Source organism: Phoxinus phoxinus (genome assembly GCF_949152265.1).
Source record: "Phoxinus phoxinus genome assembly, chromosome: 2".
Classification (NCBI taxonomy): Eukaryota; Metazoa; Chordata; class Actinopteri; order Cypriniformes; family Leuciscidae; genus Phoxinus; species Phoxinus phoxinus.
The window spans coordinates 25,101,407-25,127,779 of record NC_136877.1 but is presented as its reverse complement, the minus strand read 5'-3'; the positions used below and the strand labels follow the sequence as shown (position 1 = coordinate 25,127,779).

At 38.2% G+C, this 26,373-nt stretch overlaps 1 protein-coding gene across 1 annotated transcript; it reads right to left on the bottom strand.

Moving 5' to 3' along the window:
* Positions 1 to 10,537: 10,537 nt before the first annotated feature.
* nae1 (nedd8 activating enzyme E1 subunit 1) lies at positions 10,538 to 24,952 on the bottom strand. Its single transcript, XM_079639203.1, has 20 exons — positions 24,778 to 24,952; positions 24,294 to 24,397; positions 24,132 to 24,192; positions 23,938 to 23,968; positions 23,778 to 23,849; positions 19,277 to 19,356; positions 19,013 to 19,122; positions 18,699 to 18,808; positions 18,528 to 18,590; positions 18,367 to 18,430; positions 18,176 to 18,267; positions 18,026 to 18,085; positions 15,979 to 16,112; positions 15,694 to 15,769; positions 15,555 to 15,594; positions 14,353 to 14,439; positions 14,081 to 14,173; positions 11,856 to 11,970; positions 11,635 to 11,684; positions 10,538 to 10,777 (listed from the first exon to the last, which is right to left on the bottom strand). Exons 1-20 carry the CDS (start codon positions 24,825 to 24,827, stop codon positions 10,668 to 10,670), a joined length of 1,602 nt encoding a protein of 533 aa, XP_079495329.1. The 5' UTR covers positions 24,828 to 24,952; the 3' UTR covers positions 10,538 to 10,667.
* Between the last annotated feature and the right edge of the window lie 1,421 nt (positions 24,953 to 26,373).

The following is a 26,373-nucleotide window of genomic DNA, read 5'->3' as shown; positions in this document are numbered from 1 at the left end:
ACATCGGGAAAAAATCACTTGTAGGCTCGGTAACAATCTTAGTTGTATCAGAATTATTCTCGACAGCCGCACCTGCACTCGGCCCGAGCTCAGTCTCACCGGCCTCGACCACACACATATCGGCGCTGTCAGTGTCAATGTTCGCGATCTCAGCCGTGGGAAGAACAGAAACGCCCGGTTCCGTGCTTGTGCTCGCACCTGCACTGTCCTTTTTTTTTGGACAATCACGAACTAAGTGTCCGATCTTACCACAACTAAAACATGTAATTGTAGTGTCAGATGTTGCAAACACTGTGTAATCGAACCCATCAATTTTGAATTTAAAAACCAGATCGATCTCATCAATTCCATTTTTTAGCACCATGAAAACCTGTCTTCTGAACGAGACTAGATGCTTCACTAACGGCGACTTGCACCCGAGAGGGATTTTCTTTATAGGGGAAACCAGTTTTCCATACCTAGACAACTCTTGCACCAGTATTTCGTCATTGACAAACGGAGGTACGTTAGACAGTATGACTTTTTTGGACGGGGTACTCAAAGGTAAAACCGCCACAAGTGATCCATTCAACACAACGCCGCTCTGAACAACGTGATTTGCCTTTTCAACTGTTTAAAAAAAAATAACAATTGCACTGTTCATTCGCGATGCGGATACAATATGATCATGTCCCACAATCTCTCCTACCGCTAAACAACACTGCTCCACATTAATTTTAGACTCTACCCTCACTCCATGGCGACGGGTTAAATCTTTAAAACTCATTGTTGTGTTTTGGTTCGTCATGCCTCCCAGCACAACGCTGGTTGCAGACGCCCAAACACCCCTAAACTTGGATCAAACGAACAAGTTCAGCACATAAAAACAAACACAGACACACATACAAAAAAAGATAGAAGATAGAAAAGTTTTTTAGCACTCAGCCACAAACGCACTCACCCTCACCACGCTCCGTTCACTCCCAGCATGCACTCAGAGAGAGAGAGAGAGAGAGAGAGAGAGAGAGAGAGAGATTAAGAAGTTAATTTGTTTTATTCAGCAAGGATGCATTAAATTAACCAAAAGTGACAGTAAATACATTTATAATGTTACAAAAGATTTCTGTTTCAAATAAATTATGTTCTTTTGAACTGTCTGTAATGAATTAAAATTCAGCTTTGCCAAAATTATATTATATTAAAATAAAGCATTGCTGTGCCGGTGCTAAGCACACTTCTGTTGGGGCTATATCCCCAGCAACCCCTGAAATGTGATAACATTACCTCACATTTTTTGGGAAAAGGAAAATCTTCTGCAGGTCAAAATTTCCAAAAAACACAACGTTAGGGTTAAAGGATATCAGAAGTCTCGGATTCTGAGTTTTCTCATTTTAATTTTCTATATTGGAAAAAGCTCAAACAATGGATTACTATTAAATTTTCTCACGCATTGTCAGCTTTATATTCCTCTATTTGAGTGAGTCCCGGACTTTCCCGCTCACATGGCAGATAGAGAAAGAATGCTGTGAATGAATGTGGTGAGTATTGCTCCATCACTGTCTCTTTATCTCTAGAGCAAGCGTGTTTGTGAGAGACTGTGTGTCGCCTCTGCATGTTTCTGGCCTCAGTCATCCATATTAATAAAGAAGAGCTGCCCTGTTCAGCAGTTCTGCCAAAGGGAATGGATTCTGGACATGGATATTCAGGTTCGATACAGCTTCATATGAAGAAGTAAAGTGCTTTACTGCAGATTTCTGAAAGAACATTATGTCAACCATGTAATCGCTATTGCAATCACATGAATGGGGCACAGCAATGCATAGGCCTACATGTGACGTTAGTCCACTAGGCAAGTTGACGTGAACCCATGTGCAGTTTATTGAATCCAAACGTGAACAGATGCAAAATAAAGACTTGGCTTGACTAGACTAGACACCATAAACTTAAACATAAACTTAAAAACTTAGACGGGTTTCTGTGCAACTTCAATGTCATCACAGAGATGCGTGCGCAACTAGGGGGCAGAAAGCAGCGCTCTTTACGGCATATCTAGCAGAAACAGAGATGACACAGAGCTTTTATACATATAATATTATATGTTTTCCAAATAATATGGACCTTTTATTCTATCATATTAATAATAAAATACAAATATATATCAAGCGTATATATATATAATATTATTAATCAAGTAATTTTTTTAGAATGTCAATAATGTAATGTAGCAGTAAAATATTATAATATACTAATTTACATTAATATTAATAATAAAAAACATTAATATTAATAATTCTAATACATTATAAAAATAAATATTATTAATATAATACATATTCCACATAATATGGACATTTTATTATATCATATAATAAAATACACATCAAACTTAGGCTAAAATAAAAATAACAGCATGTAATTACAGCTGTAATTCATTTATGTAATTACATTTGTAATTACACAATTGACCCTTCCCTTAGGCCTACACCTTAACCTACCCTTATACCTACCCATACCACCACACTTGTCCCTAACATTTATCCCGTATCACATCTCAATAGCAGCAAAAGTGTTTTACAACATGAACACAATAAGTACATTGTACTTATTTTTTGATGTAAGTACATAGTACTTAAAGCCACTTAATATAAAGTGGGACCCTTTATTTTTTAGAATACGTCAATTATTGAATGTAGCTGTAAAATATTATATTTAATATATTAATTTAATGTACATTGATATTAATAATTAAAACATTAAAAAAACATGAATATTAATAACTTGAATACACGATCAACGTAATATTATTTCATTATAATATTAACCTTTTATTTAGTATTTTTCATATCCACTTGGACATATCTGTGATCCATTCATGGTCTGAAATAGCGTATAGGGATCTGGTAATGTCTCAACATTACTGAAAGTTAATTTCTTAATATTATCAGTGGAGTCCGCGCTACCTAGACTTCCAAAGTAATTGATGCTAGCCATTTCCTCACTGTCACACACCTAGCTGTCACACCTCTCATGTACAGTATTACAGTATCAAATTTCTTTCAAATGTGGCGGGTCGAGTCGTGACAGTCTTGTCGTAAACATTTAGGGTAGAAAGGCTCAACAACAAACATATATAAATTAATTGAGTATGTCAGGTATTTATGATTAGCAAACTTAGTTGGACAATTTCATTCAGAAACACAAATAAACAGTTCCAACTCTGAAATGGCAGTTTGTTATTGAGTCAACAAGAATTTACAAAAAATGTGAAATCATCATGCAGAACTCGGCATGACAGCTGTTAGCGGTTTTGTCCCCTGAATGAGCATGCATCCAGCATCCAGTATTGTTTGTATACAATAAACCCGTCTATACACACACAATACTAATGGCCAAAAAAGAAACAACTGAACACAATGAACCAATCAAAACATGACACATAAGACAAGGAACCAATAAGAACTATGGACACATGACCAAAACAGCCAATCAAAACATGACACATACAGGGAAAGCACAAGACATGCGCTGCGTCCCAATTCACCTACTTACAGTATACTACTACGCCCTAAAAGTAGCCTATGTACTTTTTGTGAAGAAAAAGTACATACTTTTGAGTGTGTAGCAAAAGAGTAGGCAAGCCTTGGGACATACTACTTCATCATTTTTAACGAACAGATCTGTCGAGTACATCCTATCACCGTTAACTGCCCTGTCAATCATCTTGTCACAGTTAAAATCCTCCATTCAATCTAATTTAATTTCCTACCGTTTCAGAGAGAAATGTAGCACGTTCATCTGCCAGCCACGGTTCTTTCATGCGGAGACTCTCCTCGTGTGTTTGCAATTTGAATATAATGATGCATTTAAAAGTTAATGGCTAAACGTATCTTAACAAAAGTTCACAATGCTGCTGCAGATGCAATATAATGTAGACAATACATTTTCGTCAGGTTAGACACTAATAATTAATCACTCAAACCCCTTTATCTAAACCTCTCTACATAACCGCCGGACACGCGCGTCCTCCATGTCTGTAGTTTTTTAACACTTTTCACTCGTGTTTGTAGTTCTAACCAAATCCTCGTCCAACGCGCGATGGGTTGTGCGCAATATTAGCCGTTAGAGTGCGCATCAATCTGCACTTCAGATTCTGACCGGAAATAGTAGACCATCCGGGTATCTTTGGAACACTCATTTCAACATACTACGATTTGGGACGTACTAATTATATTTCCGAATTCTATTTAGGACGGATAGTATGCGAATTGGGACGCAGCTATGAGCACATGATTGCAAGATACTTGAGGAGCAAGGGAAGCACATGTCAAACAGGAAGCATAACTTAGACATGAACACAAATAAAACGCAAAACCAACCGTGACATCACCCCCCTCTATGGGCGGCTCTAGACGACCAAACAAAACATCAAAACCCCAAAAGTTCAAAGTTCAAGAGGGTGGTGGAGCGCAGGTGTCCAGGGGGAGGGATGGAGGGCCAGGCCCGTCCAGTGGAAGTGGCCCTGGATCATGGCATGGTGGAGGACCTGGACCTTGGAGCAGTGGCGGATCCCGACCGTAGAGCAATGGTAAGCCTGCTCTGTTGAGCAGTGGTGGGCCAGGACCATTCGGCAGCAGTGGCAGACCTGGATCGTGGAGCAATGGAGGGCCAGTGCAGGCAAAGTTTTCACCAGCAGGTCCTGCTGACTCAGAAGGAGCTGTAGCAGTCGCCGCCGCCTCAGGAGGAGTGTATGTGGCCCAAACACACAGGAGGGCGGTTGCCATCAAAGGGAGAGCTGTGGACAAAGCGATAACTTGGACTTGAACTTGGGACCACGACCACTGGACTTGGCAGTGCTGTAGTGGGGGCCACGGTCGACATGGAATCGGCCTCCATGGATGGGAGTATTACAACCAGCAAAATTTTTCCAGCAAAAATCATTGTGAACATGTATATGTAACAAGCAAAGTATTTATCAGAACGTACTTTTAACATTAAAACATAATGTCAGTGTCACAGTCACCACCTAAGCTCCTCCTCTTCACTCCAAGTCCAATCATCCTCCCTGGCCCTCACCTGCAGGCACTCTTCAATCACTGATCACCTTCACCTGTCTCCCATCATCAGGCCCATAAAGTGTCTCTTTCCCCTCACTTCTGGGTCTGACCTCGTCCTTACCAGACGTACAGACACCTGAACCTCCGTCTACCTTAATAAGTCTTCAACCTGCCATATCCAGTGATTCAGCCATTATCTTCTACCTGCCATAACCTGATCCATCTGAACCACCAGCTAAGTTCCATATTCTGTCCTGAACCTTCTTTATCACCCTCCAGACTCATCTATTGGTTATCTCCGTACCTCTGTATAATAAACCCCTTTCTTCACTACTTACCTGTCTGCCTGTCTCTCTCGACTACTCAGTAGACCTGAACCTCTACGTCTCTGTAGAACAGTCCTTTGAGTGACGATCAGAAATAAATCTGTTCTGCTGTTGTTCATAAATAACAGTATGTTGTATCCGTAAATAGTCAACAGTGTCCCAATGTGTAGTGAGCCTTACCAGTGCCCAAATTTGTGTACACAATATATTCATGACCTAGGAAGGCTTAGGGAGCTGACTGAGACATAGGTCAACATAAATTCAGGGAACAAAAACAGAACAGAACCAAAACACAATGAAACTAAGAAGAACAAAATATAATCCTAACAATAAAAAACAAACTGACATATACATGACAAAAGCACATTACAAAAACCCACTTTATAATAAGTGTAACATTTAAATTACTCATTTGATACAATGCGCTTTTAGCCTACATGTTTTTACATTGTAGCCAATGTTATATATTTAAAAAAGACCTGCCTGTAATTACCTTTATTTGTATTTCTAATTGTTATCATAGTAAATAAATGTGAGAGACTTATTATTATCTGCGATATAATTCTGCAGTAAAAACAAAAAACAATTGCTTGATTTTGGCTTCATGCAGAATTTACCCAAGTTTAATGTCCAAAACGACGGTTAAATCAATTATAATTTAATTTTAATGATACCTTATTAGCTTTAAATGCAGACCTGCTATGAGCTACGAGGTTGTATAAGGCTTAGCTATGGCATATGTTTTTATTGAAGCCACCAACCCACATTATTTATCTCAAACAAAAAAATTGCACATAGATGGATATTTTGCACTACACGTAAAATATGTTGTTTCTGAATACACAATCAAGCAACTTTAACCCCCCCCCCATCATTTTCACTGCTTGCCTGTATTTATGTGATCATATATACAAATAAATAAATGTATTTGATATTTACCACAGATATGCAAGCATTAAAAAAAATATAATATAATATAATTAGCAGTCCTCAGATGTGATTGGCTGAACGCTTTTACAAAAATGCTGAGGAGAGATTGCAGCCTTGTTATACACCTTTGCTAATATTAAACCATTCTGCATTACCTTGTGCTGTTCCAACGGTTGCTTCCATCGCTCCATCGATGACTTCCACACATCATCTGGGTTTCTTCCATTCAGGTAATTCTGCTGTTGTCATCGTCACAAGACTGTGGTCTTCTGCCAGGAGCATCATGGCAATCTGCTGCTGTCCAGAATCTGGTGGTTTGTCTTCGTCTGGCATCTCAGCTGAGACCTGTCCACTATGGGTGACCCTAGCAGTAGTTGTGAAGTACCAGTGGCGTAGCTCTCAGCATCTCTGATGCACACAAGCCCTCACAGCACGTCAAGCGGCAAACCTCGTGAGGGACCCTAACCTACCCTAACCTAACCACATATCAACCGACTACTGAAAACATCTCAACAACCACGTAGCAATGGATGAAGTCCAGCAACTGCATAAAACAGGTTAACAACAACGCAATGCAGAAAACCTTGGCAAACGCATGTCAACGCACAAGAAACCACCCAAAACATCCTGACAACCACGAAGCAAAAAGCTAAAAACCACTCAGAACAACCTAGGGACCGCATATCAACGTACTGACAACCACACAGCAATGTGCAACACACTTACTTTTCAAAAATGAAACTTACTCTATAACTATATACAGTATTTACATACGTAGGCCCCGTTGTGTGATACTCCGGCCTCATGTGACACTGTGATGACTCAGTGTCTGGGCTTCTTTCTTCTGGGTTCCTCAGGCAGGGGCTCTTCACTGATGTCCACGTGGATTTGTGGAGCGAAGCTTCTTCTGCTGGGTGAGGAGAAGCTCTCAGTGACGAGGACACGTCCATCGGGCTGCTCCATCTCCACCAGTGAAGGGCAGTTGAGTGTCTCCCACAGCTGCTGCTTGATCGTCAGGCCCAGCTCAAGACTGTAGGGACGGTGCCGACCAGAGCGAGTCTTCATCATGGGCTCTGCCACAGAACGGTAAATGTCCTGGTAGGCCTGCACGCTGCTGCCGTGGATGGAGACGGGCCCTTCCTGCTGACAAGCGTCCACTGAAGAGACTGAGGCTGCTGGACGGATTTCGGGAAGGACAGCAGCGTTCTTCAGGTAGCGCTCCTCCAAATCGTTGGATCTCTGAGCTTTCGCAGAGATGCAGCTGTAAGTGTGATCCAACCCGATTACAGCTGCCAGATGTGAAAGCTCACAGGACTCTGGAATGGAAGAGACCCCCTCCACTAAGAATCCCCTCAGGTGTGTGGGAAGAGCCCTGGTTCTTCTTGGGCGACGCTTCTCCATGATGATGAATCAAGAATAACTTTCCAAATTGGCTCAGCAAATTGTGGACAGGTAGACATCGAGGACTTCAAGGCTTCAGTGACAGTTGTGTTCATTTCAAAAATCAACACATGCTGCTGGACTGACATAGAATGTTGAGGCTCATTTAAATGTAAACAAATGATATCATGATATCAACTAAATCAATTAGAGCCCTATATGTTGCATGCACTAATATGCTTCTCTATTAATAATAATAATTTGTTACATTTATATTGCGCTTTTTCTGAGACCTCAAAACGCTTTACATAGAAGGGGGGGAATCTCCTCAACCACCACCAATGTGCAGCATCCACTTGGATGATGCGACGGCAGCCATATTGCGCCAGAATGCCCACCACACACCAGCTTACTGGTGGAGAGGAGACAGTGATGAAGTCAATCAGTATTTTACCAATAGATCTCTCTGTGTGTGTGTATTAGTGGTGTCTGTTAAGGCCAGCATATCTGCTACCTGTGAGGAACTGTGCTATATTAGTGTAAAAAGTGCAGTGTTGGTGGTTTTCCCTGCGTCCACAGACTGACTTGCATTGGAGTGTGGCCTGTGAAGGAGCGTTGCATTGGTTATGAATCTGCTAAACGAATATGTGTTTGGAGTCTGAATGAATCTTGTTTGTGAATTAATATACAAGCACATACATGTTGTTCGCATTTTATTTATTATTTTTTTTGCATATTTTTCTTGTCCTTTTTCTAGCTTTGTAAATGTTCAGTATAGTTGACCAAATAAAGCAAAAAACAACAGATCTGCTCATATTATTGCTTTTAACCTGTGTCTTGATTTTGTAATTGTAGACAGTAAAGACTAAAAAAATGTCGAGTTTGTGAGCAACTTGAGGAAACAACAGTTGTGACTTTGAAAGATCCAAACTGTAGGTTCTGTGAAGATTTATATGATCTTCAATTATTAATGGTATTTCTCTTCGGTTTTTATTTAGCATCAAAAAAGGAAGTGCGATTGTTTGTGCTATGTTTTCTGTTTTACATTTGATAGCTTGCAACCCAATACATTTTTACTGTCTCTACTAATCTTATTGGAAGTTATAAAAATAATTATTCATAATAACGTATATGGCTGAAACAAAAGATAATCAATTCATCTGTAGATTATATTTTTATATATAAATTCAGATAAAAAGGCTAATTTTATTTTCAATTTTTTTTTATTGTATACTACAAAAATTGTATACTACATCTTGCTATATACATAAATACATGAAGACTTCAGATGCAAAAGTCTCCAAGTGCCATTTGTATGTTTGTATGTTTATGTTCAGTTATCTCACTTTAATGGCAATGAAAATGACCAATTAATTGTCATTAAAGTGAAATTACTGAACTTAAATATACAAGCTTGATAAAAATTATCATTCTAGAAGAAAATTTCAGATGGCACTTAGAGGCTTTTGCATCTGAATTATATATATAAACTTGAAATGTGTATTAAGTGACAACTTTGATATTTTAGTCCTCAACTAATTAAGTCTAGGGAGTTATTATAACGCATCATTTTAAGTTGTGATAGCTAATTACAACAATATATTTTTATATATTTATTACAACTACTGAAATTACTAAAACTTAAACTAAAATTACTGACAATCTAAAAATAAAAGCTAATTTAATATATTAATACTGTAATGGTTGACAAATCATACTAAAATAACACTGGCAAGTATGAACCCAACTGAAGATTTTGCCAAAAAAAAAGCCCAAACCGTGCACATGAGGGGAACATTATGGATATTGGATATATGTGTTTCCAAACAAGAGATCCATGAGATGGTTTCAGTCTGCAAGTTGTAGTCATGCTTTCAATGTCACTTTTGGTCCAGAAGGGGTAAATCACCTTGGGGTAATTTCCATTGGGTTAGAAAATAAAGTTGAATCTAATCTAATCTTAAAGCTTCAGGCTGAGCCCAGCAATCCTTCATAAACACGGCCCAGATTCACCATCATCCTCCTCCTCACGGGTCACAGGGAAAGTTTCATAACACAGTCATCTATATATTAGTCAGGAGAGAGGAGACAGTTTAAACATTTCCACTTCTGTGAAAACAATGAAGTGGAAACTGAACAACGTGGCTTGGTTTCTTATTAACATTGTCCTCCGCAACAAATCAATTTAAGGAGAGCCTGCAGTTATGAATTATTCACTCTACATTGGAATGTGCAAAAAAAAAGAAAAAGAAAAACATGGGTCAGAATGTGCTCCAAAAAAGGACGGAGGGTGCCCTCCAATGGATTTAGACTTTAAAACACACCGATGGGAGTGTCCTGACTTTTCCTAAACATGTTCCTGGGTAAACCAGGTCATTCTGAAAGTTTTAGATTCTTGGAGGCTTGAGAATGAGTAAAAATACACGTTTACATGCCACTGATTGTGTCCTTTCCTGCGTCTAGACTCCCTGTGAGGAAAACCTAGCTATTCTCTGCAAACCACATACAGCTGCTTTTAGACCGGCCATAGAAACACAGCACTCCACCCTACAACAGGAAATAACTCTGTAATCTACTCAAACAAACAGCAGCAGCGCACCACACTAGAGCTTAGCACTGCTGGGACATATTTAGAAAAATTATATGACATATATAAACAGTAGTTCTACAATTACCATGAGAAAATGTTGCATTTATATGCATCTAACAATGAAGGCTGAGTGCACAGGGAGACTACAGAAAGAGAGACATTGTAATTATAAAACGGTCTAACAGCGGGTTAGAACATTTATGAAACAAATGTATGTACATGTATTACAGTGAAGAGAGACATTCAGTCAGTTGTAAAAAGAGCACACATACAAAAGCTTTGGAGATACACGGTTTATTCAGTGTGCAACATCAGTTCTGGTCGTGTCAAAAAGCATAAACAAACTTGAGTGCCAATTTGAGGCCAACACTTTGATATAGGGATGAACAAACAGATGGGATGATTGGTCTACAGCTGAAAAGTAGCAGAGGTCTGTGACATGGCGTTATAGAGGAACGTGTTGTTGAAAGGTACAAACTGGTGCGTGATGATTTTGATGGCCTCTTGAGCCGCTGATCCTGCAACAAAAGACAGACAAAGGGTTTACAAATGGCATTACCACGTTGTTCATATCTGGATGGTTTCTAGATATGCAATAGACTCCTACGTAATTGGATTGAGATGGCAGTGGAAACGTCACTTACATAATACATTTAAGTTTGGGTTAACCAAACGTTTTCAGTAATTGACCTAATTTTATGTAGAAAGATTCTGACAGTAAAGGGTGCTAAATAGGAATTAGAAGTAAAAATAACTAACTTAAAATTAAGAGCTTCCATGCAAATGGACAAAGACAGAGACATGAGCCAGGATATGGGGAAAGCAACTAGAGATTCAAATTAATAATTCATAGGTTATTGTTCATTCAATCAGTTGACCAGATCATACGACTAAAGTGTCTTTTGTCTTTTTCCTCACTGTGACAGCAGAAAAGAAAAAGCAGACATGGCTTGGTAAGAATTTCATGAATCACATCAATGTCAGATGGAAATAAATGGAGTCATGAGAATGTGAGTGACCCATAATGATTATTTGTAGCACATCACTCATTCAACTACTTAAGCAGTTGAATACGGATAACGAAAACACATTAGCATTTACATCTTCATTGAATGTGGTCAGAATTTGTCCCTAACCACCTGCAAATGTGGTTCCGCTGATCCGATCACGGAATGAACTCAAAAAGATCAATGCATTTTGACCTAGCTTTTGCTAAGTATTTTAAGTGCTATCCGACCGTTATAATGAATGTAATAATACCATCAGTAAAGGAAAATATGATCGGCCTTTATACAATAAAATCCATATAGTAGAGGATGTCACATTATGCTTTATTAATAATTATAGGCTCCAGAATAAATACATAAACACTCACCTCCCAGGAAAGCTGCGACAGTGTGTGGCTCAGCAGCTCCGTAACGGCAGCTGCAAGATATGAAAATAACATTGACACTGTTACCATTTGATTTTAAACAGAGTGACCAGGAGAACCTGTGCTTTTTATTATCAATATTACAAAACAAATTGTAATATAAATATTTAGTTTGTACTGCTTCAATCCAAAGAGTTCTGAGCAGTCTCTGAGCTTAAACTTACAACTCATGGACGTAGTCATCTTTCACGTTGACGTTCAGGCCGTACTCCTGTAGAAGACTGTTTACACACAGCTTGAGTTTGTTGATGTCTTCCTCCACCTGGTAATTGTAGACACCTGAGAAAAACATTATACTCTATTTTATCAGAGTGACAGAGTTCATATACCGTAAAACTTCAAATAATAGCCCGGGCTTTTATTTTCCCAAATCGCCGGACTGCACCGGCTTGTATTGGAGACAGGCGTCTATATGAGACAGGCCTTTAATTTAGTGTTGAGACTTCACCCTGTGCTGCAATATACATTTAGTTTTACATTCATTTACAGAAATCAGCTGGTTGAATGAAAATTGCTGATGCTATCGGATTTTCAGATGATATTCTCAATTCAGTTAACGGACGCTCTGAGATAAAGTGAATTCAGACTAAGCAACGATTGTATTTAATTGTACAGTACAATCATAACATAGACACGATCTTAATTCCATAATGTCCTTAAACATAACAATATTGCTGGCCATAAACTGACAAAATGCGCGTCCGGTGTGCGATAACTCGAGTTGTCATAGACGTGGCGCGGCGCTTCTCGTGCGGTGTGCGATACATCGAGTTGTCATAGACGTGGCACGGCGCTAACTCTCTCTGCCTGCCTTGCTTGCGCTAACAGCTCCCGCCCAAATGCGCAGGGCTCTCTTGCGTGCCCATCTACACCATAGAACTGGCTTAAACAGACGATCTGACGGGTTTTAGAAGATTAAATACAACCCGAAACTAAAAAACAGACCCGGCCTCTATTTGAGACCGGCCTTTATTTATCCAAACCTGTAGCCACACCAGGCGTGTAAAAGAGACAGGCGTCTATTTGGGACTCGGCTATAATTTGAAGTTTTACGGTATATATATATATATATATATATATATATATATATATATATATATATATATATATATATTAGGGGTGGTTAATCTGTCTGATTTCCCGATTCGATTCGATTACGATTATTGAAGTCCCGATTCGATTACAGTCGATTTTCGATTATTAACGATTCTCGATTATTGATTTTCCATTTCACAACAGTAAATTCACTACAGTAAAAATCACAACAATAACAAATTATAACAAACTTCAACATATTCTGAATCTCTATTAACATAAAATACGGATGTCCACGCATCACATGTTACAGCTATCCTACCCGCTTTCTTCAGTGATTTCATGACTTCGGTTTTGGTCTTGTTGTAGAGTGTGGGGATCGCTGTGTCTGTAAAATATCTCCGAGATGGGACGTTGTATCTCGGCTCCAAAGTGTGCAACATCTTGCAAATGGATGCAAATCCTTGGCAATAAAAGTTGCGATTGATTGTGTAATGCGCTTTGCCCTTTCCGGGCCGGGTGGAAGCTTTGACAATATTGTTTCCACGCTTCAGAGTTCCGTCTTTTGCGTTCCGTCAATATTACGTTATTATCGATAAAAAAATAATAATAAAAAAAATCGATTTTTGGCATTTGTGAATCGATTCAGAATCGTCCACGTCCGCATCGCGATGCATCTAAGAATCAATTTTTTCCCCCACCCCTAATATATATATATATATATGAGATATAAATGTACACACACACACTGTCATTCAAAAGTATGGGGTCGATTTTAATGTTTTTGACAGAAGTCTCATGAGAGCTGGATTTATTTGATAAAAAATACAGTAAAAATATTCTGAAATATGATTACAATTTTTTGTAAGGTTTTCTATTTTAATATATTTTTAAATGTAATTTATCCCTGTGATGACAAAATTGGATCAGTTTAATATTTAATATTTAATATTTTTGTGGAAACTGTAAAATAAAATTTCAGGATTGTTTGATAAATAGAAAATTCAAAAGAACAACATTTATTTGAACTAGAAATCTTTCTAACATATACATGTTTTTACTGTTATTTTTGATCAATTTAATGCAGCCTTGCTAAATGACAGTAAGTAGTACCATGACATAGCGAGTGTACACACATATAAGTACCGGTAAACACTTTGCAGTTTGAATGATGTCCTGTATTAACAAAATGACGGAGTATGTTTTTATGTTTCCACTGTTCCGTTCCACTGTGCCCGTACCATTTCGGTTCAATACGAATACATGTACCGTTCCACCCCTATTAAACACTATGCTGTGGTGAAGATGTTCTTAATGACCAATTGTTTTTGCCCGTTTTGATAACTCCTCTGACCTGGGTAACGTGAGTGTTGCTGATAGAAGCGATCGACTGAGCGGAGCATGAGGTACAGAACCATCTCACTGTCCAGGCTGTCCATACAGGATGCTATGGAGACAGAAACAACTGCTTAAATACACACAGCAACACCCAAGCATGGATGTACACAACAATGAACCATCATATTCCATGTTAGTAAATCCATCTAAACAATCCTGTACAGTGACCATAACATTTACAAACTGAGATAAACCACAGTCAGGAAGAGAACCGTAGAGAAAACGCACTGATTTCATCTTTATTGAAAGTGTCCGCACTGTACTCTTCTGCCAGTGATCTGCAGCGCACCACTCGGAGGAAAGCTGCGTTCTTACCTGTGGGACACAAAACATAGGCATTACCCAAGACCGTTCATAATATGTGAAGAAAGCTACCTGTTAGCATTCCCAAAAATGGGGAAAAAGTAATTGCTGGAACCATGAACATCATGCATGCAAACATACTGATGGAATAGGAAACATGATGCAGTAGATCATGGGATTTTTCAGTGTTAGTAAAAGTAAACTATTTCTGAAGCACATTTAAAGGGATAGTTCACCCAAAAGTGTCATTAATTCATGAGGTAAGCCTTTCGTTTGTCTTCGAAACAACAAATGAGGATATTTTTTAATGAAATCTGAGAGCTTTCTGTCCCGCTGTTGACAGCTACGCAACTACCACTTTGACGCTTCAAAAGGTTCATAAATAGATCGGGAAATGAAGCCATATGAATTGAGCCGTTTAGTCCAATGTTTTCTGTAGAGACACGATCACGTCATATGAACAGATTGAATTTAGGCTAGTGTTGTCAAAAGTACAGACTTGGTTACAACATGTTTTTGAAGTGCTGATCATTGTAGCCAATCACAGACATATCCGATGAGCGCATGAACACAATGACCAATCAGGTGTTTACGATTCCGCTTGACAGTGCTCAAAGCGTCAAATTTTTTTTCAATTTTAGTGCCAACTTGGTACCGAAGTCTGTACTTTTGACAACACTCATTTAGAATTGTATTCCCATATAAACATTGATCAGCGAGCGAACATAAACAAACTTAACAGAACATGCTTGATGTCCGAGAATAAACCTCATTGATAGAAGCTCAAATATGATGCATAACAAGAGAATGAACCTCATTGGTTCTCGCACATCAAGAGAACATGCTTGAGGTTCTGTTGATCATAACTGATGTTTGAGTTGATGAATGTTTATGTGAATAAAAGCCTGAATTAAATCTGTTCAGCATAAAAAGCAGTTGTGTCTCTTCAGAAAATGTGGACTACGCTGTTCAATTTAAGGCATACTTCAGTTTTATCACTGTTGAGCTGGAGAAAGTCATTTAGCATCCAGCCTTTAATGTTGGAATACTAGTTTCATGACAAAGCCCCAAAACTGAAAATGTTCTCATCTGAGAGCAAATTATGGAAGTGTGCATTCTGTACTTACAGAAGAGTTTGATTTCCTGTTCAGAGACGCTCTCTGGAGTCTTTGGAATAAACAGATAGTTCCGATCATTAGTGTTAATGTGCAAATAAAAGAGATAAACTGCAGTTTTTACACAAGAGTATGTTGATTATGTGAATACCTTGCCAACTGATTGTAGAAGCGTTTCAACATGTTTGGACACAACTGCTGTGTCCTTCATGGCTTTGTCTCTGTAGCTGAAATTGAAAGCGTCAAACAAATGCCATTTTACCAAAAACACAGTCAGTAGGAAATTTTATCTGAAGCCAACAGATAATTTTCCTCTGATATAGCAATCACCTGACCAGTATCAACTGTTTGTCGATTTACAACACCAGGGAAATTTCACAAACGCATCACTACTAATGAAGTTTCCTGACTCCTGATTTGAAAGCTGAATACCTACATGCTTTGTAACTTGATGAATTTGTCTGAATCAGCGATCATGTCTGGGATGGTTCCTCGCACAGGGAGGTTTCCGTTCCCCTCGTTCCGAACAAAGTCCTGCACTCCATGTGCCATCACCCAGAAGGATGCGCTCTATCATAAGACAAATTAAAGTTGCTGGTGATGCAAAAACGGATTTTTTTTTTTAAATCACACATAAAACATATTGATGTTTTCTCACAAGGCAAGAGAAATGTATTTACACTTTAAATAAGGAGATCTGCAGCAGTTTTGGTAGCACATTACTACGTATTTTCAGAAAGGGGCACAAAGTAGTGCTGTCAAAACAATTAATCACATATAACATAAAAGTTTGTGTTTATATATATATATTAAAAAAGAATAAATGTACCGGTATGTACAGTGCTATGCATAAGTTTAGACACCCATGCTAAAGTTGACTAAAAAGAGGAATAAAAAATCATCTTTTGGAAATTGAACTTAATGCCTTAATTTAAAAAAATAGGAAAAATCCAACCTTTAAGGACACCAATTTTCTTTGTGAATGAATAATGTATCGTAAATAAATAAATTTTCTTCCTTAAAATACAGGGTGCATAAGTTTGGACAACCCTATGTTAAATTCCCATAGAGGCAGGCAGATTTTTATTTTTAAAGGCCAGTTACTTCATGAATCCAGGATACTCTGCATCCTGATAAAGTTCCCTTGGCCTTTGGAATTAAAATAGCCCCACATCATCACACACCCTTCACCATACCTGGAGATTGGCATGGAGTACTTTCCATAAGATCATCTCTCAATGCAAATCAAACCAGCTGTTAGGCTAACTGAAATAAAACCATGCCAATCTCTAGGTATGGTGAAGGATATGTGATGATGTGGGGCTATTTTAATTCCAAAGGCCAAGGGAACTTTATCAGGATGCATAGTATCCTGGATTCATGAAGTAACTGGCCTTTAAAAATAAAAATCTGCCTGCCTCTATGGGAATTTAACATAGGGTTGTCCAAACTTATGCACCCTGTATTTTAAGGAAGAAAATTTATTTATTTACGATACATTATTCATTCACAAAGAAAATTGGTGTCCTTAAAGGTTGGATTTTTCCTATTTTTTTAAATTTAGGCATTAAGTTCAATTTCCAAAAGATGATTTTTTATTCCTCTTTTTAGTCAACTTTAGCATGGGTGTCTAAACTTATGCATAGCACTGTATGTGTGTATACTATATATATATATATATATATTTATTTATGTGTGTGTATATATATATATATATATACACACGCACACACATATATATGATATATACAATATATTATATAAAACACAAACTTTTATGTTAGAATTGTGATTAATCGAGCACTAGAAAAAAAGTGATGAAACAAATTCTCTACATGGCAGATAACATTTTTAAATAAAATAAAAAATTATCCACATTACAAAAATTCATAATTATCTTATATTTCTACGTGGAAGTAAGTTATTTTCTGTGAATGCATGAAACGTCTGAATTCATTAGCTATTGGTAAATAAGCAGAAGAATAACAAAATGCAGTAAACGGTAAAACTGCGTGGTGTTCCGACCATATGGTATATGCATGATGAGTTTTAATATCCGATTTGAACTTTAAATGCATTAAAATATTTGAACATTTGTCGCTAGACTGTATGTAACCGCCTGACCTGACCTGAAGTTTTCTAATCAAAACTATGAGAACAAGGTGAGAATTACCAACAACTTTGCACTAAAACATTATTCTTTAAAAAAAAATCTGTAAAATGGGCAGTTATAAATAACTATGTCCGGAATATTTATTTTATAAGGGTAACATTAGAAATCAAACTATGTATTGCTTTCAAACATACCGATGGTCATTTGTTTAGATATATTCATTATTCATTCATTTTACCACGGCGAATAAGTGGAAGGCAACAGCTGCTTCATTTGAAATTTCCGATTACCACTAGGAGCCAAATGCAGCCACCGTATGCGAATGTTGGAAAAAGGCAGTTTAGGAGTAGTTTTGCATATCCCTACTAACCTGTGAGGTAATGTTTTCACACTGTTCAGCATTAAAAATGTCCTCCGTAGCACTGGAGACCTGCATCACAGTTGGACAAAGCTCAATTCAAATCAAATGTAAGGAACACACACTCTAACTGCAGCTCTTCAAATGTGAGGAGCTCCACACCTTGGTGGGGTTCAGAGCCGTGTTCACATTCTTGATCGCCTCCTCAAAGTTCTCTTCATCTTCAGGTGTCCCGTTCTCCTTCTTTAGAATTCCTGAGAAAAGGAAAGGAAAACCCTCAACAAACGAGACCCGAGCTGAAAGGAAAATGAAATGGCAACATGGCACACCTCTGTTATGACACATTATATTACCTTCTCTAATGAGTTGTCTAAAAGCTTCCTTTTCCTTATAATTCTTCGGTAATTGAGAGTTGTGCTGGATCCAAAAAATAAAATAAAAATAAATAAATAAAAATATCTGACATTTAGGAGGTCTCATGGTCAGAAAGCGTTTAAGAGTTGTCAAAAATTACCTCACTATACCACTTTTCCAAGTATTTGGCAACCACAATGATCCATGGTGTATGACTGTGATCCTAAAACAAAATAAAGATTAAGCTGCTATCAATTGTAAGTACACGCACACCTTAAAAAGTCAGTCACATAAAAAAAAGACAACGTTCTGTCATCATCTTTAATCTGACCTTCTTCTCCATGTTGTCCAGGTCATATGACTCTACGTGGTGTTTGAGCTCTGGGAACGGCTGGTCTAGTCTCAGGTCCTCTAAGGCATTATCTGGATGAGACTCCACCACTACAGTGAGAGAAAGTCTTTATGCATCATAAGGCTCTTTTAGGTCCATGTACATCAAACATTATTCATAGTCTTTCATAAAGGAAAGAATTGCACATAAACTCACTAGTCCATCTAGCAAGTTGTCAGACCACAAGTCAAACATCCTATTGCATTGCATTGCCAATAAAAACACATTTTGCTTCAAGAAACTATGATTATTACCTGTGTGCTCCTTCACAATGAGCCTCATGTAACCGATGAGTCCATATGTTCTACATACAAGGAACGGCACACCAGCCTCCCATAACACAGTGGCCAGCCTCAAGCATGTGCTGACAATAAAAAATAAAAAGTTAATATAAGCTGATTTGAAAAAACAGCATCTACAACCTAATGTATTTTTTTTAACATATCTGTTTGGTAATGCATTTAAAAATTTAAAATGATAAAATGATAAATATATTCAGAATTGTGTTTTAGTAATACCTTTCTGGAAGCTGGACGCCAATTACCAGACTAAATCTGTGAAAAAACTCAGGGTCGTTGTCCAAAAGCTTATCGGGACACTGAAAAAAATAAAAAATAGATATACTTAGAACTCGAAAAGACACACTACCTCTCACTTGACTGAATTTCTGTCACTCACATTTTTTTCTTTTTTGTATGTTTATGGCTTACAGCTATGAAAACCATCCATCCATCTTCTTCCGCTTATCCGGGACCGGGTCGCGGGGGCAGCAGTCTAAGCAGAGACACCCAGACTTCCCTCTCCCTAGACACTTCCTCCAGCTCTTCCGGGGGGACACCGAGGCGTTCCCAGGCCAGCTGGGAGACATAGTCTCTCCAGCGTGTCCTAGGTCTTCCTCGGGGTCTCCTCCCGGTGGGACGTGCCCGGAACACCTTCCCAGGAAGGCGTTCAGGAGGCATCCGGAACAGATGCCCGAGCCACCTCAGCTGACCCCTCTCGATGTGGAGGAGCAGCGGCTCTACTCTGAGCTCCTCCCGAGTGACCGAGCTCCTCACCCTATCTCTAAGGGATCGCCCAGCCACTCTGCGGAGAATGCTCATTTCGGCCGCCTGTATCCGGGATCTTGTTCTTTCGGTCATGACCCAAAGCTCATGACCATAGGTGAGAGTAGGAACGTAGATTGACCGGTAAATCGAGAGCTTCGCCGCTTTCTTCACCACGACAGACCGGTACAACGACCGCATCACTGCAGCAGCTGCACCGATCCGTCTGTCAATCTCCCGTTCCATCCTTCCCTCACTCGTGAACAAGACCCCAAGATACTTGAACTCCTCCACTTGAGGCAGGAACTCTCCACCAACCTGAAGTGAGCAAGCCACCCTTTTCCGACTGAGGACCATGGCCTCGGATTTGGAGGTGCTGATTCTCATCCCAGCCGCTTCACACTCGGCTGCAAACCGTCCCAGTGCATGCTGAAGGTCCTGGTCTGAAGGGGCCAACACGACAACATCATCCGCAAAGAGCAGAGACGAAATCGTGTGGTCCCCGAACCTGACACCCTCCGGCCCCTGGCTGCGCCTAGAAATTCTGTCCATAAATATTATGAACAGAACCGGCGACAAAGGGCAGCCCTGCCGAAGTCCAACATGCACTGGGAACAAGTCTGACTTACTGCCGGCAATGCGAACCAAGCTCCTGCTCCGGTCGTATAGGGACCGGACAGCCCTTAGCAAAGGACCCCGGACCCCATACTCCCGGAGCACCCTCCACAGGCCGCCTCGAGGGACACAGTCGAATGCCTTCTCCAAATCCACAAAGCACATGTGGATTGGTTGGGCAAACTCCCATGAACCCTCCAGCACCCTGTAGAGGGTATAGAGCTGGCCCAGTGTTCCACGGCCGGGACGAAAACCGCACTGTTCCTCCTGAATCCGAGGTTCTACTATCGGCCGTAATCTCCTCTCCAGTACCCTTTAGCTATGAAAACCTTTTCACAATATTCTAATTTAGATTTTTTTTTTTTTTCATAGCTGTAAGCCATAATCATCAAAATTATAACGAATAAAGGCTTGAAATATCTCACTTTGCATGTAATGAGTCTCTATATAATATATTATAGTTAATATATTACACATTTTAAGTTGAATTACTGAAATAAATGAACATTTACACAATATTCTAATTTTTCGAGTGATTACGGTACCGGTAAATGCTCGATAATAGTTTCATAAAATGTTCAAACCATTTATTTTTTTCAAAAATGTTTTTGAAAGAAGTCCCTTATACTCACCAAGTCTTTTTTTTTTTTTACCAAAAATACAGTAAAACAATCATATTATAAAATAACCGTTTTCTATTTTAATACATTTTAAAATATAATTGTATTCCTATGATCCAGTCTTTATTGTCACATGATCCTTCATAAATCAAATTGTAAAATATTATTACAATTTAAAATAAATGTTTTCGGAAATCAGAAATCATTATAATATGCTGATTTGGTTCTAAAGAAACATTTATTATTAATAACAATACTGAGAACAGCAAGTGCTGCTTAATATTTGTGTAAAAAAATAAATAAATCAGGTTTCTTTGATTGGTAGAAAGATCAGAAGAACAGCATTTATTACGATTTTTGTAACAAATGTTTTTACTGTCACTTTTTATCAATTTAATGCATCCTTGCTGAATGAAAGTATTAATTTCAGAATAAAAGTATAATTGACCTATGGCTAAGCCACGCCCCCAAACACGATGAGCCAATCACAGCGCGCATACAACCCAATACACTCTGACATTCTCTGCTTCCACGCCCATTGAAATGCATTGCAGTTAGTCAGTTTTCATTCGTTTTTATATGTTTTTTCTTGTCATTTTAAGTTTAAAATGGTCAAACGGTGTGCATGGGGTACATGCAACTCCGACAGTAGGTGGCCCGAGAGGCTGGGCGACGGTGTGTATTTTTTACCCTTTCCCAAGCCACATCTCAACCGAGATAAGTGTCTGACTCTGCACTGGATTAAGTTATGCGGTAGACCACAACACCAACTAAACGTGGATAAATTAAACAAGGATGTCTATATCTGTTCTAAGGAAAGTCAACTACGTATTTGAACGTTATCTTTAACATCTCTAACGTAACGTTAGGCTAACTTTAGCCTAACATTAGAAAACGACTTCTAGCTGCGTTGTTCATCATGTCATTTAGCTTCATTAACGTATCTGTAAATAACCAAGATAACAAATGTTAGCAATGTTGTGCTGAATGATTCATGTAAATACTGTAGCACCACACTAACGGAGAGGTAGGCAACTCTTGGTAAAGATGGTAAAAAAGGGTTGTCCTGGAAACGCACGCAACTTAGACCTGTATATATGTAATTTGATCATGAACCATTAATTACATATTGAAACACAACATTTTAAACTTTCTACCAAAACAACTGGGGAACTTTGTGTTTTATTTTTATGCGGTTTATCACATTTACACTGTGACCTGTAAATTTTTGCTTGGAGCTGAAGCTTTTCATCGACCTTCTCAACAATCAAATTATTAATATAACCCTCCAATGCACAGTTAGGCCCTTTTGGTGATAAATAATCTTTCTGTCTCCAAAAAATCATCAATTGCCTCCTGTGAAATGTCTCCTACTGTGACAGCTGCCATAGCGCCTGTCACCGAATGTTGACTGTTTGTCTGAGTGAGTGGAGGGGGGCGTGGCTTAGCCATAGGTCAACTGATAGATTGAACTTTTGAAAGGCAGTGAATTATTTTTTTAAACTAACATTTTAAGCAATAATATTGGCAAAGGGTGGACATTTTAAACAATAAGATTGTTTTGATTTGTTTCAGTCACTACATAATTCCTATACTTTCAATTTCATAGTTTTGAGCAAGTGTGTCCAAACCTTTGACTGGTTGTGTATAGCAGACAGTAGGCCTTTAAATAACACATCATAATGCTGATAGTTGACTGACTGACTGACTGACTGACTGACTGATTGATTGATTGATTGATTGACTGTTTATAGTTCAATGCCATGGGAGCTACCATGGCTATATTCTTGATGAGAAAAAAAGTGCACATTGAAAAAGTAATAAAAAATATATAACAACAAAATAAAAAGGTAATTAAAAAAACACGTTGTTAATAAAAAATATATATAAAATGTAACTTTGGTGCCGGTTGCTTAAATGGCTAAGACTACAGTCCTACAAGTTAGTCATCATTTTTGTTTCTTTTAGTTAAGACCCCTAACTAACTGCTAGTTGGTCCCACTAGTCTCAACATGTTGGCTATGTTTATGCAACTGGCCCCTGGTCTTAATACTGATAGTAAAACCACCAGTGTTTGGAATAACGCCGATTTTTTCAGTAACGGGGTAATCTAACTAATTACTTTTCCTGTCGTTACAACGCCGTTAACGTTACTGGACGTTAAATGCGGTGCGTTATATGCATTGATTGAATAAACTGTGTAATCCGCATCTACAAAGCTAGTGGCAAAAAACACAGATACCTCCACAAAAGATGCTAGTTCGCCAGGTTTTTTTCTTGACCAGTAGTCTCTGGTTGAGAGAGTTTGATTTAATTTGCTAGAGTTATGCACTTGTGTAACTGTTGGTTACAGTTACAGTTTCACTCATTGTGTAACTGTAACTGTTTACTTTTCTTACAAAGATAACACTTGAAGTGCAGGATAAACCTCTGTCTGTCGACGTGCAATACATATCGAAAGTTATGTACAAACACCCGTCTGTTCTACTCATTTCAACTGACTTTCTTTTTTTCAAACTGCTCACAAAAATTCTTTGGATTATACTTATAGCAACTTTTTTTTTAAAACAATAACGCAAATAGTTAGTCCCTGGTAACGAGTTACTTTTATTATAGAGTAATTCAGTTACTAACTCAGTTACTTTTTGGAACAAGTAGTGAGTAACTATAACTAATTACTTTTTTAAAGTAACGTTCCCAACACTGAAAACCACAATACATTTTATGACATTAACACTGACCTCTTCCACAAAGTTTCCAGACACATCACTGTTGAGTTCCTGCAGCAGTTCAGTTGCAGCCTGAGCCCTGTTCTGCAAAATACGCACAACATCATTCAGAATATGCCACACTAGGTTTGAACAGTATTTTTAATTAAAACACCCACACAGATCTGCTTACCTTCCCAATACTGTTGTTACTGAGAAAAAAGCTGCAGAAAAAGATCAAAGCATGACCAAGTCTTCTTCAGAAGCATTTTCTAAACTGTGCAATCTGGTATATTTATCCATACATCACACTGCATTTCTTAAACTTAAAATCTACTTGAGATTATTATGAAAACAAGAGAATGATTATGAGGCCAATAAATTTACTTGTTTCCAACATCTTCCCCTGAGACTTTGTGTCCATCGACTATGGTAAATGCTCCGATTCCTAAGAAGGAGAACAGAAAATATCCTGTTAACTTAACACAACAAAGCATACAGATTCCCAGTGTCATGATTTGAGGTGTACAGTGAGTGATAGACTGATACCTGGCAGGACAAGGTTCTTGAGGATTTCAGTGCCGGATGCAGTGGCGTTGATGAGACACACATGGGCATTTTCAAGTGCTTCCTGTCCATGATCCCCCCACAACCTGATACAAACATATAAAAACCAACACTCAATAACCAGTGTATAAGAATAGCTATAATAGCATCATCTGATAACGTTACAGACTGTCTGTCTGACCGACAGACAACAGTCAAGCTGATGAATACATCAACTGGTTTCTGCTTAGCTATGCTATTACCAGGCTATGGAGTTAGACTGATTATGATGTAGTGTATTGAATTAAAGCATGATGAATCTGATGAAACTCTGACATGATTAAAGCTCTTGCCATGACCGATGGGCCTCTATGTATGTCAACGTTCATGCAATACGAAAGGCTCAAATAAATGATGAAATGGTATCACTGTGCATGTATACTGCATTTTTCTGTGGTGTAATAAACAGACTGATATATATACATACCTGAGCTGTCGATCATACTTCTGCTCTTTGCTCGTTTTGAGGTCTGTCATGGTCTTCTGTCTCTGTCCGTGACGGCTTGATCCTACCGGCGGCACGCCGCTGTTTCACTATTTTCAGATCGACAGTCGCAGATTCGATGCAGACATGTTCTTCTTCCGTTTGACCAGGAGGTGGAGCCATTGCGCTGCTTGAAATGTGAACGATATCGCAGCTCTTTTGATTGTTATTACTTTCTTTTCTTTTCTTTTCTTTTCTTTTCTTTTCTTTTCTTTTCTTTTCTTTTCTTTTCTTTTCTTTTCTTTTCTTTTCTTTTCTTTTCTTTTCTTTTCTTTTCTTTTCTTTCACAAGAATTAGATTTGTGCATAACTACGCAAAAAGGATTGACTGATGAATGACTGATTGACAAAAAGTGGATTTAGGCCTACATTAATTCACTTATGCTGACATTCGGGTCAATCGCACCAAGTTCTTTCACAAAATAGCCTACATAACAACAAAAATAACAATGACTCCTGCTCCTCTTGAATTTCTTGCTGTCATCCATCATCAGTCAAATAACTTTTCAACCTGTGCGTTTAGAGAGCAAATTTGTGTTTTGTTTATTTTATTATCTTTCTTAAATGTGTTTTATAACCATTTGTAATCATTATATCATTCAAGTAGTTTGCCATTTGATTTATATCATTTATCATAGCATTTAAAAAAATAATGTATATCCTATTTATTTCCTTGCTCTTAGTTGCAGCTTGCTCTTGTTGTTTGATATTATTGTGGGGTTTCATGGAATGTGGAATGTTTTTCTTTACAAATAAGGAATAAGAGGAGTATAGATCCTATTGTGATTTCAGGGATTCAGGATGTTGTTGTCTGGTAGAACAATTCTTAATGAGCATTGATATGCAACATAATGCAAACAAGATTAGGGGGGAATTGGGGTAAGATGAGCCAGTGAGTAAGCTTACCCACCCCCTTTATCTTGGCAACCATACACATATATTGTCATGTGACCATGTATTTTGGAACTACCCATAATTTCTGCCAGACTGTGAAGAGACAGGAGTGGAAAGCACTCATTTACTTTAAAAAACTGTTTATGGCTTGTCAAAGTAAAATGTTAACAAAACAGATGTAATGGTTGTTACATCAAAGCAAATTTGTTCAAGTCTAAAAATATTTATGATTCATATTGGTGATTTAGCAATGTATAAAACCAATTAATTTAGCTAAATATTAGCCTAGCTTTAACCGCTATAACCTATAGTTTTGTTAAAAATGGCAGCTATGGGGCAAAGTGAGCCAAGCAATGTGGGATAAATTGAGCCAGCGTTTTAACTTACCCCACCATAAGGCACTGTAGTTAAGTTAAATATCTGAAGTGGTAGGCTACAATTTCAATGTAATATGCAACTGGTTTAGTTGATCTTTTTTGTTGTTTATTTGATAGGAACAATGTGTAGCCTACACCAAATCCTTCTCTGATAAGAACCAGAGGATGCTATACAGTATCTTTGCACCTGTATGTCATTGTAGTCATTGACATTGCAAAAAAAACGATGCCAAGAACCTTTTGACTAAATTGTTTAGCCTATTAGTTTC

Coding starts and splice junctions, on each gene's coding strand:
- nae1 (XM_079639203.1), bottom strand. CDS start 24,827: ATGACAGACCTCAAAACGAGCAAAGAGCAGAAGTATGATCGACAGCTC. Junction 18,431..18,527: donor TGGAAAAGTGGTATAGTGAG/GTAATTTTTGAC, acceptor TTTTGGATCCAG/CACAACTCTCAATTACCGAA. Junction 14,174..14,352: donor TTTCAATAAAGATGAAATCA/GTGCGTTTTCTC, acceptor CTGTCTCCATAG/CATCCTGTATGGACAGCCTG.